The following is a 14251-nucleotide window of genomic DNA, read 5'->3' as shown; positions in this document are numbered from 1 at the left end:
GCGCCGTCCCGGGGGAGGGAGGAGGCGCGAGGCACTCCCGCAGCGCGTGACGCCTGCGTGACACCTGCGTGACGCTCCGCCCTGTCCCAGGCGCCCCCTCAAGGAAGAGCCCAGTGACCTCCAGGAGCTCCTGAGCCGGCGCCGCCCTCCCGGCCTTCGTGTCCTCCCTGTGACCTCCGCAGCTTCACCCCTCCCCCTGTAGCTCCAGGTGACCCCCCCGGGAGCCCACACACCCCGCGTCGCCTTCCCCATCCGCGGCTACTCTTCAGCGATTCCAGACAGCGCTGTAAAGCAATTCTCGGACCCAGGCACACACTTTCTTGCATCAGCCAACTAGGGCCAGGGCGACGCTTGCACGTTCATCTTCACAATTTCCGTTCGAGATAGCACTGGTTATATTTGCCCGAATATGTATTTCACAGAACTGGCAAAGAACAGCAGAGTTCCAGCCACGGCCCGGAACGCCCTCCCTCTCCACATCAGACAAACCACCTCCCTCCTCAGCTTCACGAAGCAACTGAAGACACGGCTTTCTCAATAACCACCTCACCGGTATACGCTACTCTTCCTCCTCCCCACACCGCCCCCTGAGTGTCTTCAGACCCTAACGGGTGAGTACTTGTGCTTTACAAGCACTGATTGATTGACCGGGTAGCACACAGAGCAGCTAACTAATGACGACCACTTCTCAAGGACCACCTCTCTTGAACTGAACCACCATTATCATCTCAAAGTCATCTCACAGGAGCCGGATTACAGAGGATTTAAAGGATTTCAGCAAGAACGGCCGTAAACCTCTTTCCAAAGAACGCAATACTCTAGAATACAACCTCTGCTGCCAACCACCAGTCTTCCCCTTGCCTCATGAGGCGGTGTACTTTCCTAGACTTTCTGTTGGGGCACACTTTGGATTGTCCCTTCGACTAGCAAAGACTAGCAGACAATTACTGACAGTAATACAGTGCTGGTCCCACAGGGGAATAGCACAAAATGGCACAGAACTGAGTAAAACGACAGTTACTGTCATCTACATACTTCGGAGATTTTCATTCCAATAGTTTTTACTAAAGAGAATAATTGCAACTCATAGCTGAGTAGTCTTCACAATGCCAAATGAGCACTCAGCATCCATTCGCCCTCCCCTTTGGAGTAAGTACCCTATGCAATTTTCAGGTGGGCTTCTAACGTCTAGTTCCTCCTTAAAAGTACTGCCCTTTATAGCTGAATATCCATTTTAACGCAAACATGGTTCCCTTTGTTGCACTAGGGTCAATAACTCTAAGTAAACATAGTTTTTGATATTCAACTTCTTCCACACTCATACTACACTTGGTTCACAGTTAGTGACTTTCCCTGACTTGCTGCCCCAACCCACCTCTTCATTTAGTTTTACTGCTTGCTCCAACTAAACTCGCAGGCTCCCAAAAGAGAAGTTAATGGATCCCCCAGAAAAATGAAAAGTAGTGGCACCTCTGCATAAATTTAAGAAGCAAAGGGCTTTTCAAACCTTGGAACATTCGGCCCATAACAAAGGCGTGCATCCCCCTTTGAGAGGGGTCAGAGGGGACCCTGCAAGACTCTGGACTTTGTAATCATAGGACTTGTTCTCTTTATCCTAACATTGGTTGATCGCTGTTCATTCCACCAGTGGCATCAGATTGCCTGGCATGTCTTTGTAGACACAATCGGTGTTAGCGTACTTCCAGATATTTCTTCCGTCTTTGGCATGGGAGTTGCACATGTCATAGCGCATCCATCCGTAAAGAGATCTAAAAATATTTTGATATGCACTGGGGTCAAAGCTAGCTTTTGCTCCATGGGAAGGAAGTGGTTAGGGAATAGTCATGATAGGTGAACCCACACCTGTGCTGCAAGCCCTTGTTTTTTGTTATAGCCCTGATCACTGCAAGTATGAGCGTTAAAATGTTCCCTTGTTATACTGATCATTACGACAGAAAGTGAGTTAATTTGTTCCAATATAGTGACTTCAATCAGTAGGGATGGTGTCTTTCCATTCTAGTCCTGTTCAGTGCTGCTGCATGACACAAGTTCAGATCGACACTTGGCTTTTGGTATTGATGCCACAAGCCCTCATATGCCACTCGGACCCCATAGATGGCGCTCAGGGGAAATACCAGTATTTTTCAGGCCTTAAAAAAATCATAAAAATGTTACTAGACCTGCAGGTGAATTAACTTAAACAATCTACTCAACCTAACTGTAATGTACGTGATCCGTAAACGGGTCTCAAATTGTGTGATCCTAGGCAAATAGTTTAGAGTCTCCTTTTTCTTCATTCTCACATATGACTGCACCTTCAAATAGGTGAGCTCAGCATTTCTGCAGTACAAAAAACCTCTTTTGTTTGACTAAATTTTCGTGCATGTATCACAAGAATCTACTCGCATATAAGGGACACATGGCTTCTTTTAGTTTACTAACAACATTGCCATCAGGGCAGCAGTGTTTCTCAGTTTGTTTAAACACTCACTTTTAATAACTATATTACTAAACCATGATGTGATAGTATATTGTCACCCACACACAATCAATTTTCAAAAAATGTGCAAAAACCTTTCCACTAACTTGCAACTTTACTGGTAAAACTATATAGTGTATTAACAATCTGTGAAAATTGTGTTTCAGAAAACATATCGTTAGCACATCAACACGCAAAGTATTCTGATTTGTTTTCATCCTTTAAAAAATTAAAGGCATCCTTTATTGCCCCTCTGCTTTTCAAGTAAACATTTTTTGTCAGCTTGCCAGAAGGGGCAAGTAAGTCCTAACAATAGCTTGACCTGATCAAATAATACTCGCCATGGTCAAGTAGATTTTTCGAGGCCTGTTTTTTACCATTAATGAGTGTAGCATTGGGCTAACTTGAAATAATGCATGATGTTCACGTTGCAGGCTCCTGGCTATGTCTCAGAAAGATCCCTGTCAGAAGCAAGCGTGTGACATACAGAAATGTTTACAAGGTATGTAAGTGATTGATTTATACCCAATTAAACTGTTAATACAATATGGACAACATGCATGAGAAATAAATCTGAAGTTCATTTTTCATTGTCTAGGGGAAGTACATGGTGTGAGTGTGTTGGAGATGCAAGAACTTATATGGATCTGCATATCCACTTGTATCCAGGTACCTTCTCTAATATGTTAATGTTTACACAGAGATTATGGTTTTCCACTGGAGGGTGAATCTTAATGTCAGTGGGGTTTGAATCCATTGTCATATGAAATACTATCCATCCACTGTATGATACCAGTAGAGCCCAGCCTGGAGTGGGATGATCGCAATCTAAAAAATTGTGGGATCACAGATATTGACATGCTCAGTTGAACAGTTGACAGCACAGACATACACGCAGCATCACTACCACCATCAAAACACATCTTCACGAGTGCAATGTAAGTAATAAAGCCTATATGCATCAAGGACTGAGAAGAATCAGGAAGCCACAACTTAATAGCCAGCAGTACAGTTGTCTTCTCACCAGAAGGGGAAATCTAGGGACACCATCACAAGCGATTAAAGGAAAGCCGCCAAGAAGAGGGCTTATGAAGTAGGCACCCGGGTGAGCCATCGCAAGGTATAACAGAAGCATTCAAGAGTACCAGGCCTCCAGAAGCTTGTCACCCCGCTACCCCCTGCAGAGACAACACCCTGGACTTCACATTTAGATCTATGTCCCGCCTCAGTTGCCACTATTTGCTGCACATTGACCGGTCAAACCCCACAACACTTGCCTTCGATCTACTGAACCCCAAGCGTCAAACCAGAGGACACATGTAGCCAGCAAAACCGTTCCAGTCGGAATCTAAACTCTGGCAGATTCATCAGACCCATTGTTAACATTAGCTACCATTCTCCAATTCAACCCTATCTTCCATACAACTATAGACCCTTTGTTCCACTCTAAACACTCCAATCGGATGTCACTCCGCCCTAACAGCCAAATGCTCTTTCGAAAGAAACTCCTGATGAACTAGAGTAAAAGTGGCATCAATGATGACAAGAAGTCCTCTCAGCCCCAAAGGCTGTCTAGTCTCAAAGGCAATTCATCACCGAGGCTAGTTCCATCGTCAGTACAACATCCAAGAGAAGTAGATCCTGCTCCAAGAGGATTGGACATTGTCTCTGCTCTGTAACACTCCAAGGAAAAGTGCAGAGCAATCAACACTTTTTTCAACAAGATTGACAGAATCACACTCTACATTAACATCATGGAAGTACCACCCTCCTCCACCTGTTGGTGAATTTAAATTCACTTTAGTGTAACCATTTTCACACACTGAGTTGATGATCTTTCGTCACCACTCAACTTGCTGAAGGTCACATTCTTGAAGAAAAGATTATACCCAGCTCCGGTGAGGCTCTCAAACCTCAGCTCAATGCAGTCAACTCTCGTTATTTAGGAAGTTTCAAGACACACTGAATACTGGCAAGTTCTGCCACTGCTATAGATGCCCAAAACCTGGACTCCGAGGCTCTGAACTACTGTCCATCAGCTGCCTGCGTGTCCGAAGCAAGAGAACTGAAGGGGCTGTCACTTCCCAGCTCACTAACATCAACAGCAAAGCCCTACTTCAAGCTTCTCAGCCAGGTTTAAGAACAAACTGCAGCACTAAATGGCAGCAATGCACACATGATCATAGACAGTGGTGACTGCTGTCTCCTCATCTCGCTTCACCTCTCTGCAGCCTTCAACACTGTGATACCTCACTTAATGCCTTCTCAAGACGAAGCTTTAGCAACAATATCCTCAAATGTTTTTCATGCTATCTGAGCAACATATCCCAGTGTGTGCAGATAAAGTCTTACAGTTTAGAGTAAAACGCTATGTTCTCTGGCATAGAGTAAGGTTCAGTTTTGTCTCCAGCCTATAAATGTGATGCCTCGTGGTGTTCCTGCAGACCAGACAAGAACCTAAGATTCACCCATAGGCAGGCGACATCAAGCTCTACTCAAATGAATGTTTCACTGGGAAGTGACTGACTGGGGGCACACATCACTGGAGTGGAGTCTTGAGCTCTGGGGGCAGACTACAAGCCCCAGACTGCCCTGGAACAAGGAAGAGGGGGGGAGCAGCATTGCCCCTTGCTGGCGCCTAAAAGTGCTGCTGGTGCCCCGCAGCACGTGGGACGTGCCCAGAAGAAGACCGGGCCTGTCTTCGCCATTCATCGGCCGGCAGAGGCTGGGACGGGACCCCCTCCAAACTTGTAGCTCATTGATGGGGGCTGCACTGTGATCTGAAAGTAAGGCTTGTGTGTGACTGAGAGCCATGCGGAAAAGGAAGACACTCATTCTCCCGTCCAACCCCCAGTTGCAAACTACCTAGCCTCAGTGATGGGGGCCATAGAATCTGAATTGGGGCAAGTGGAGGAACAGATTGGGCGGTGCAGAAACTGACTCAGAGGCCGCCACTGGAGCCACTTGCAACAATGACTGCCACGCATATCAAGCTCATCATGCGCAGCGAACGCAAACCCCGCTCAGGAAGGGCTACAGCTGCAGTCATTGCTCCTGGGCCTGCAGACAAGTCTGTCTGAAAATGCAATAAACAACGCTTCTCTAGCGAATCCCCGCCTCCAACTAAAAAGAGGAGGTAGGGGAAAAATGCAGTTTGCTTCAACAGGACAAAAAAAGAATAAGACCACACACCAAGAAGTGAGCAGGGGAAGCAGGTGGTTGGTGAGACGCCATCAAGGGATCCGAATAAGGGGGAAGATATTTTGAATGACCTTCCCCTTAAAATCAACTCAGTTCTAAAATCCTTTTGTACATCTTTGGAGGAGAAGGTGATTCATCTAATATCTGGGAAGAAGGACCAATTGCATGCACATGTGATTAAAACATTAGTGCAAAAAGGGACGAGGGGATCCACTTTACTCAAGCAGACAAGCTGCGGTATGGATATAGGAACAAAGATAGAGATATGGATATAGGAACAAAGATAGAGATATGGATATAGGAACAAAGATAGAGATATGGATATAGGAACAAAGATAGAGATATGGATATAGGAACAAAGAGATATGGATATAGGAACAAAGATAGAGATATGGATATAGGAACAAAGATAGAGATATGGATATAGGAACAAAGAGATATGGATATAGGAACCAAGATAGAGATATGGATAGAAGAACAAAGATAGAGATATGGATATAGGAACAAAGAGATATGGATATAGGAACAAAGATAGAAATATGGATAGAAGAACAAAGATAGAGATATGGATATAGGAACAAAGATAGAGATATGGATATAGGAACAAATATTGAGATATAGATAGAAGAACAAAGATAGAGATATGGATATAGGAACAAATATAGAGATATGGATAGAAGAACAAAGATAGAGATATGGATATAGGAACCGAGATATGGATATAGGAACCAAGATAGAGATATGGATAGAAGAACAAAGATAGAGATATGGATATAGGAACAAAGAGATATGGATATAGGAACAAAGATAGAGATATGGATAGAAGAACAAAGATAGAGATATGGATATAGGAACAAAGATAGAGATATGGATATAGGAACAAAGATAGAGATATGGATATAGGAACAAAGATAGAGATATGGATATAGGAACAAAGATAGAGATCTGGATAGAAGAACAAAGATAGAGATCTGGATAGAAGAACAAAGATAGAGATAAGGATAGAAGAACAAAGATAAAGAAATGGATAGAAAAACAAAGATAGATATATGGATATAAGAACAAAGATAGAGATATGGATATAGGAATTAAAGATAGAGTCCCGCACAGGCCTAGCGCAAGGGAGCCTGATTCTTTCACTGCTCAGCAGGGAAAAAAAACAAACCGCGAGAACTCGTACCGTGAGAGAGCAATATTTGGACCTTTCTAAGTGCCCAAAGTTTTCAAATCCCACTGCAGATAGCGCTGAAGGCACATTCCATCTACCACCATAAAGCGCGCCATGCATTCTAATTTTGGAAATTGTGCCACCATTGGCGTTGGTCGACAAGGAAAATACAATGGCTTTGATAAGAAAATCAGCCCACCGGTTGTGCGCAAAACCTGGCTTTTTTGATGATTTAAACAGCAAGATCTTGCATGCACAAAGAGTGAGATGGGTGGGCCTAAGGGAAAATCATCTGCAGGAGACTGTATAGTGATCATTTCTAGAGACCCGCATCTCGTGAGATCCCTGTTAGCAAATTTGAACTTTTGTGCAGGGATTCAAAGGGGGATTCGAGTTCATCCACTTCGTTACTTCTATGATCCACCTTTATTATTTAAGAAAACTTTGAAAGTGACACAAACCCCCTGTAGCAATTTGACTCCTTTACAGGCAAAACCAAATGTCCCAACATCAAACCACTTTGAGATATTGAGTACCCTTGTCTCAAATAATTGGCTCTTGAAAGACGACAAACTATTGCAACAGGAGGATGCCCCAGAAGAAGAAGTAGCTTTCATCCAAGGTGTGGTGGGTTCATCATGTCCTCGAGCTGTATGCCTCTTCTCCCCTGTTTCTCCCCCTGCAACCATGGGTAAAACAAATTAAACGGTAGGTCTGAAATGCTTATCCCTGATTTGTTGTAACATTGCATTTGTTCAGACTAAATTGAATAACCCAGACTGGCTAAGCTTTGTATCCCTGTTTGATATTATTTGTTTTCAGGAGATCTGAGTGATTGAATCTTTTTATTTAGATGTCTGTTTATCCCCACATCAACCTGCACATCTGTCAGCCCCCAGCTGACCCCTCCCCCCCCCTCCTACCTCTTATGGCGGCCGCTGCGCGACTGCGCAGCGGGCGCGCGCAGCGGGCACGCCGCTGGCGCGCCGGAGGCGCGCCAGAGGCAAGCCCGTCTGCGCCCGTCCGCGTCTGGCCCGCGCCTGGCCCGCGCCCAGCGCCACGACCCCTGGTCCCCAGCTCCCCCAAGCCCCGCTGATCCGCTACGACCCCACCACCCTCCACGCCCTCAACCCAGGGCGCTCCAAAACCTGCTTCCTAGCTCACCCCAAACGCACCCATGGACCCTTCGCCTGCAACTCCTGCAAACGCATCTTCCACCACGCAACTACCACGACCACAAGCCCACGCGCCATCAACCACCTCAAGTGCATCCTGATCAACGCTCGTTCCGTCCACAAGCACGCCGTTGAACTTTGGGACCTCCTGGACTCCACAGCCCCGGACGTCGCCTTCATCACGGAGACATGGATGAACGCCTCCTCTGCTCCAGACATCGCTACCGCCATCCCCGAAGGCTACAAGATCTCCAGAAAAGACCGCACCAACCAAGTAGGAGGAGGTGTCGCCATCATCTTCAAAGACTCCATCAGCGTCACCACCTCCACCGAAGACCCCCCCCTCGCCGCTGAACACCTGCATTTTCAGATTTGCACCGACCCAAGGACCACCCTTAGAGGATCCCTCGTCTACCGTCCTCCCGGACCTCGCGCCTCTTTCAGCGACGCCATCGCCGACTTCATCTCCCCGCACGCCCTCGCCTCACCGGACTACATCCTCCTAGGCGACCTCAACTTCCATCTGGAACAAAACAACGACCCCAACACCACCACCCTGCTCGACAACCTCGCCAACCTCGGCCTCAAACAACTGGTGAACACCGCCACCCACATCGCCGGACACACGCTCGACCCTATCTTCTCCGCCAGCAAACACGTCTTCTTCAGCCACACCTCTGCCCTACACTGGACCGACCACAGCTGCGTCCACTTCACATTCCGACGCGAGAACTCCCACCTCCGCACTCAACCCACCCCTCGTCGACAGTGGAACAAGATCCCTGAAGAGCAACTCTTCTCCGCTCTCGCCGCCAACCAACCCACCCTCACCACCGACCCCAACGACGCAGCTCTCAACCTCACAAACTGGATCTCCAACTGCGCTGACAACCTTGCTCCCCTCAAACGCACGCATCGACAGACCAACACCAAAAAACCTCTCTGGTTCTCTGACACCCTCAAAGAATCAAAGAAAACTTGTCGTGCCCTTGAGAAGGCCTGGCGCAAGGACCACACCGCGGACAACATGACCGCCCTCAAGAACGCTACACGCGAACACCACCACCTGATCCGCACTGCCAAAAGGAACTTTTTCACCGACAGACTAGACAAAAACAGCCACAACAGCAGAGAACTCTTCAGCATCGTCAAAGAGTTCTCCAACCCCAGCGCCAGCGCCAACGCCGTCACGCCCTCACAGGATTTGTGCGAATCCCTCGCCACTTTCTTCCATCGCAAGATCAGCGACCTCCACGACAGCTTCGGACACCAGACCCAACCATACACCACTGAACCCGCTTCCCCGGACATCACCCTCAACAACTGGACCCACATCAACACGGAAGAAACCAAATCCATCATGAACTCTATCCACTCCGGCGCCCCTTCGGACCCCTGCCCGCACTTCATCTTTAACAAAGCCGACGACATCATCGCCCCGCACCTCCAGACCGTCATCAACTCTTCTTTTTCTTCTGCTACCTTCCCCGAATGCTGGAAGCACGCTGAAGTCAACGCCCTACTAAAGAAACCTACGGCTGACCCAAGCGACCTGAAAAACTTCCGCCCCATCTCTCTTCTACCTTTCCCAGCCAAGGTAATAGAAAAGACCGTCAACAAACAGCTGACCACCTTCCTGGAAGACAACAACCTGCTCGACCCTTCACAAACCGGATTCCGAACCAACCACAGCACGGAAACCGCCCTCATCTCAGTCACAGACGACATCAGAACCCTGATGGACAACGGTGAAACAGTCGCCCTCATTCTCCTCGACCTCTCGGCTGCCTTTGACACCGTCTGTCACCGCACCCTAATCACCCGCCTACGCTCCACCGGGATCCAAGGCCAGGCCCTGGACTGGATCGCCTCCTTCCTCGCTAACCGCTCCCAAAGAGTTTACCTCCCTCCGTTTCGCTCAGAACCCACCAAGATCATCTGCGGCGTACCTCAAGGCTCATCGCTCAGCCCGACACTCTTCAATGTCTACATGAGCCCCCTCGCCGACATCGTACGCAAGCACGACATCATCATCACCTCCTACGCCGACGACACCCAACTTGTACTCTCCCTCACCAAGGACCCCGCCAGCGCCAAGACCAACCTACAAGAGGGTATGAAGGACGTCGCAGATTGGATGAGGCTCAGCCGCCTAAAGCTGAACTCTGAAAAAACGGAAGTCCTCATCCTCGGCAACACCCCGTCCGCCTGGGACGACTCCTGGTGGCCCTCGGCACCGCACCGACCCCCGCAGACCACGCCCGCAACCTCGGCTTCATCTTGGACCCTCTTCTCACCATGACCAAGCAAGTCAACGCCGTGTCCTCCGCCTGCTTCCTCACTCTCCGCATGCTCCGCAAGATCTTCCGCTGGATCCCCGCCGACACCAGAAAAACCGTGACCCACGCCCTTGTCACGAGTCGCCTGGACTACGGCAACACCCTCTACGCCGGGACCACCGCCAAACTCCAAAACCGCCTGCAACGCATCCAAAACGCCTCGGCCCGCCTCATCCTCGACGTACCCCGCAACAGCCACATCTCCGCACACCTGAGACACCTGCATTGGCTCCCAGTCAGCAAAAGGATCACCTTCCGTCTTCTCACCCACGCACACAAAGCCCTCCACAACAAGGGACCGGAATACCTCAACAGACGCCTCAGCTTCTACGTCCCCACCCGCCCCCTCCGCTCCGCTGGCCTCGCACTTGCTGCCGTCCCTCGCACCCGCCGCTCCACGGCGGGTGGGAGATCTTTCTCCTTCCTGGCGGCCAAGACCTGGAACTCCCTCCCCACCAGCCTCAGGACCACCCAGGACCACTCCGCTTTCCGGAGACTCCTAAAGACTTGGCTGTTCGAGCAGCGATAACCCCCCCTTTCCCCCCTAGCGCCTTGAGACCCGCACGGGTGAGTAGCGCGCTTTATAAATGTTAATGATTTGATTTGATTTGTCATCAGCAGGGAGATCTAGAGGGGGGCTTGCTATTTTTGTACTCCTTAAATTAGAGTCTGTAAAGGTAACACTTAAAAGGTCCTCACCTTACTTTTTGATTGCTTTGATATCGGTTGATGGGGAAAAAATAAATTTTAATAATAAACATTTACAATGAAGTTCTGCAGGGCTGTGTAATCAAAGCCTTTGAGGATGTAGCTGACTTCCTTGATAATTTCCTCTGACACCAGAAAAAGGAGATGGTTATGTTATGGGTTGGGGATTTCAATATTCCAACATGCCTACTGCAGAACCCAAATCCGTGTAGTTTCCCGAATGAGGGCAGGGAAGGTAGGATACATTTTAAGCACAAAGAAGTGGGGGAGTCCCGAATACTTTAATAAGTAAATATGATTTTGGATTCTCATTCGAGGCCATGCCTCAAGGTAATTATAAAATCACTTCTTTTGTAGGGAACTCCTCGGGAAGTATCATAGATTTCATACTCAGTAGCTGAGAAGCCTTTCACTTAATTAAGGATTTCAAAATCATTCCGCATTGTCCTAGTGGCCATAATCCTGTGAGCCTTATTGTAAGTTACAGTATTAAATCAAGAGTAGAGGACAAGGACCTAGTGTGCTCTTTGATAAAAACACAGGCCTGAGACTTAGGTAGGGGAAGATGGATCAAGTGAAGTTTAATAAAAAAATCAACACAGATATCTGTCTGTTTGTCACAGTCACCAAACTGTGAACTTGTAGTTAGAGAATTTGAGCGGTTATGTGGCTCTATTTCCACTGCACTAGTTACGCATAGGCTGAGCTGGTGATGTTTGTGAGTCCATGATGATGGCTGAGCTGGTGATGTTTGTGAGTCCGTGAAGGATGGGTGAGCTGGTGGTGTTTGTGAGTCCATGACTGGTGGCTGAGCTGGTGATGTTTGTGAGTCCATGATAATGGCTGAGCTGGTGATGTTTGTAAGTCCATGATGATGGCTGAGCTGGTGATGTTTGTGAGTCCATGACTGGTGGGTGAGCTGGTAATGTTTGTGAGTCCATGACTGATGAGTGAGCTGGTAATGTTTGTGAGTCCGTGACTGAAGGCTGAGCTGGTAATGTTTGTGAGTCCATGACGGATGAGTGAGCTGGTAATGTTTGTGAGTCCACGACTGATGGATGAGCTGGTGATGTTTGTGAGTCCGTGACGGATGGGAGAGCTGGTGGTGTTTGTGAGTCCATGACTGATGAGTGAGCTGGTAATGTTTGTGAGTCCGTGACTGAAGGCTGAGCTGGTAATGTTTGTGAGTCCATGACGAATGAGTGAGCTGGTAATGTTTGTGAGTCCATGACGAATGAGTGAGCTGGTAATGTTTGTGAGTCCATGACTGGTGGGTGAGCTGGTAATGTTTGTGAGTCCGTGACTGGTGGGTGAGCTGGTAATGTTTGTGAGTCCGTGACTGGTGGGTGAGCTGGTAATGTTTGTGAGTCCGTGACTGGTGGGTGAGCTGGTAATGTTTGTGAGTCCATGACTGGTGGGTGAGCTGGTAATGTTTGTGAGTCCACGAAGGATGGGTGAGCTGGTAATGTTTGTGAGTCCATGACTGGTGGGTGAGCTGGTAATGTTTGTGAGTCCATGACTGATGAGTGAGCTGGTAATGTTTGTGAGTCCGTGACTGAAGGCTGAGCTGGTAATGTTTGTGAGTCCACGACGGATGAGTGAGCTGGTAATGTTTGTTAGTCCACGACTGTTGGATGAGCTGGTGATGTTTGTGAGTCCGTGAAGGATGGGAGAGCTGGTGGTGTTTGTGAGTCCATGATGATGGGAGAGCTGGTAATGTTTGTGAGTCCATGACTGGTGGGTCAGCTGGTAATGTTTGTGAGTCCATGACTGGTGGGTGAGCTGGTACTGTTTGTGAGGCCGTGACTGAAGGCAGAGCTGGTGATGTTTGTGAGTCTATGACAGATGGCTGAGCTGGCAACGTGTGTGAGTTCTTAGTAGATGGTTGATAACTTGGTGCATGACATGTCTGGTCAGTTAGAGGGAACAGCCATTGCGTGAAGATATGAAGTGTATTTCTCCTTTTGTCAAGCTTTATTTATTTGTGCTTTTCTACCATTTTCAGCCAACAAGTATGTGGAGAGCAAGTGTGAAGCGGTGATCCAGGAGATGCGTCGCTGTTGTGCCCTCCACCCACCCGGGAGGTCCATCTGCTGCTCTGGGTTTCAGAAAGAGGACGAAGCCAAAAGTGGTGCCAGGAAGCCTGTGGCAGACGCCACTTCTCCTGGGAGCCTGGAGTAAGCCGGGTCCACACATCACACACCAAATAAGACGCGGATAACTGAGCAGGTGTTGCGTGTCATGGACGGTTCTAAGAACAGTAATCCGGAACAAGACTGACTGCGTCGAAGTAGCCAGCAGTGCTGGGCCCGATGCCACCTGTCCAGGGAGGTGTTAACACCTAGACCTTAGTTCTGGTGTGAGGGGACCTTCCCTGTAAGCAGCAAAGCACCCCTTCCCACACTTCTTTCTAGGAGGGCCAAGGACTGATTGTCACGTGTCTTCTGTAAACAGCAATGAACCCCACCATACACTTCTCTCTAGGAGGGCCAAGGACTGATTGTCATGTGTCTCCTGTAAGCAGCAAAGAACCCCAACCCACACTTCCCTCTAGGAGGGCCAAGGACTGACTGACACGTGTCTTCTGTAAACAGCAAAGCACCCCTTCCCACACTTCTGTCTAGGAGGGCCAAGGACTGATTGTCATGTGTCTTCTGTAAACAGCAAAGAACCCGTTCCCACACTTCTCTCTAGGAGGGCCAAGGACTGACTGTCCTGTGTCTCCCTTAGATGGATGGCCATGAGCTGGGCCTGGGTAAGAGTTTTACGCAGAGCCTCTCCTGCAGATGGATTATGTACTGAGGTCACAAAACAGCATAAGTGATTACACCACAGACGTATCTTTCGTGCACTGTCTAAAATTAAACTATTTCTATTTTGCTTTGTCAAGTCGTTTATGAAGTTAGGCATCTTGTTCTTTCTAAGCTCTACTTTAGTGAACTCTCGCCCGGTCAATACAAATGTAGCTCCTTGAAACACACTTCCATTCCTACCAATGGTCCCCTGCAATAATTGGTTTGAATATACATCTGTGGTGGTGAGCGCTTCAGTGCACACAAGTATGCCTGTGTTTTTAGATTAACAAGACCGCATGTTGTCTTCTTAGAACATAATACCTGGGGTTCGTCTTCCATTGTTTGTGAGGCTTTCCAAATGGACCATCCTGTCCCATTGAAAATGA

General features: G+C 48.2%; 1 protein-coding gene across 2 annotated transcripts; it reads left to right on the top strand.

Moving 5' to 3' along the window:
- Nucleotides 1–2: 2 nt before the first annotated feature.
- Nucleotides 3–13951, top strand: CMC4 (C-X9-C motif containing 4). 2 transcript variants are annotated; one of them, XM_069212154.1, is made up of 3 exons: nucleotides 3–1149; nucleotides 2914–2981; nucleotides 13076–13951. In XM_069212154.1, the coding sequence occupies exons 2-3, from the start codon at nucleotides 2924–2926 to the stop codon at nucleotides 13249–13251; spliced, it is 234 nt and encodes a 77-aa protein (XP_069068255.1). In that variant the 5' UTR covers nucleotides 3–1149; nucleotides 2914–2923; the 3' UTR covers nucleotides 13252–13951. The 2 variants fall into 2 exon arrangements, with proteins under 2 accessions (XP_069068255.1, XP_069068254.1); XM_069212153.1 differs by having other exon boundaries at nucleotides 6–611.
- Nucleotides 13952–14251: the final 300 nt, after the last annotated feature.

The sequence above is a fragment of the Pleurodeles waltl genome, chromosome 10 (assembly GCF_031143425.1).
Source record: "Pleurodeles waltl isolate 20211129_DDA chromosome 10, aPleWal1.hap1.20221129, whole genome shotgun sequence".
Classification (NCBI taxonomy): domain Eukaryota; kingdom Metazoa; phylum Chordata; class Amphibia; order Caudata; family Salamandridae; genus Pleurodeles; species Pleurodeles waltl.
The sequence above is the reverse complement of the archived record's forward strand: the minus strand, read 5'-3'. Positions and strand labels throughout refer to the sequence as shown.

Excerpts from the sequence above, each read along its gene's own strand:
- CMC4 (XM_069212154.1), top strand. The coding sequence starts at position 2,924 with ATGTCTCAGAAAGATCCCTGTCAGAAGCAAGCGTGTGACATACAGAAA. Across the intron at positions 2,982-13,075 it reads CATACAGAAATGTTTACAAG|CCAACAAGTATGTGGAGAGC; the intron begins GTATGTAAGTGA and ends TACCATTTTCAG.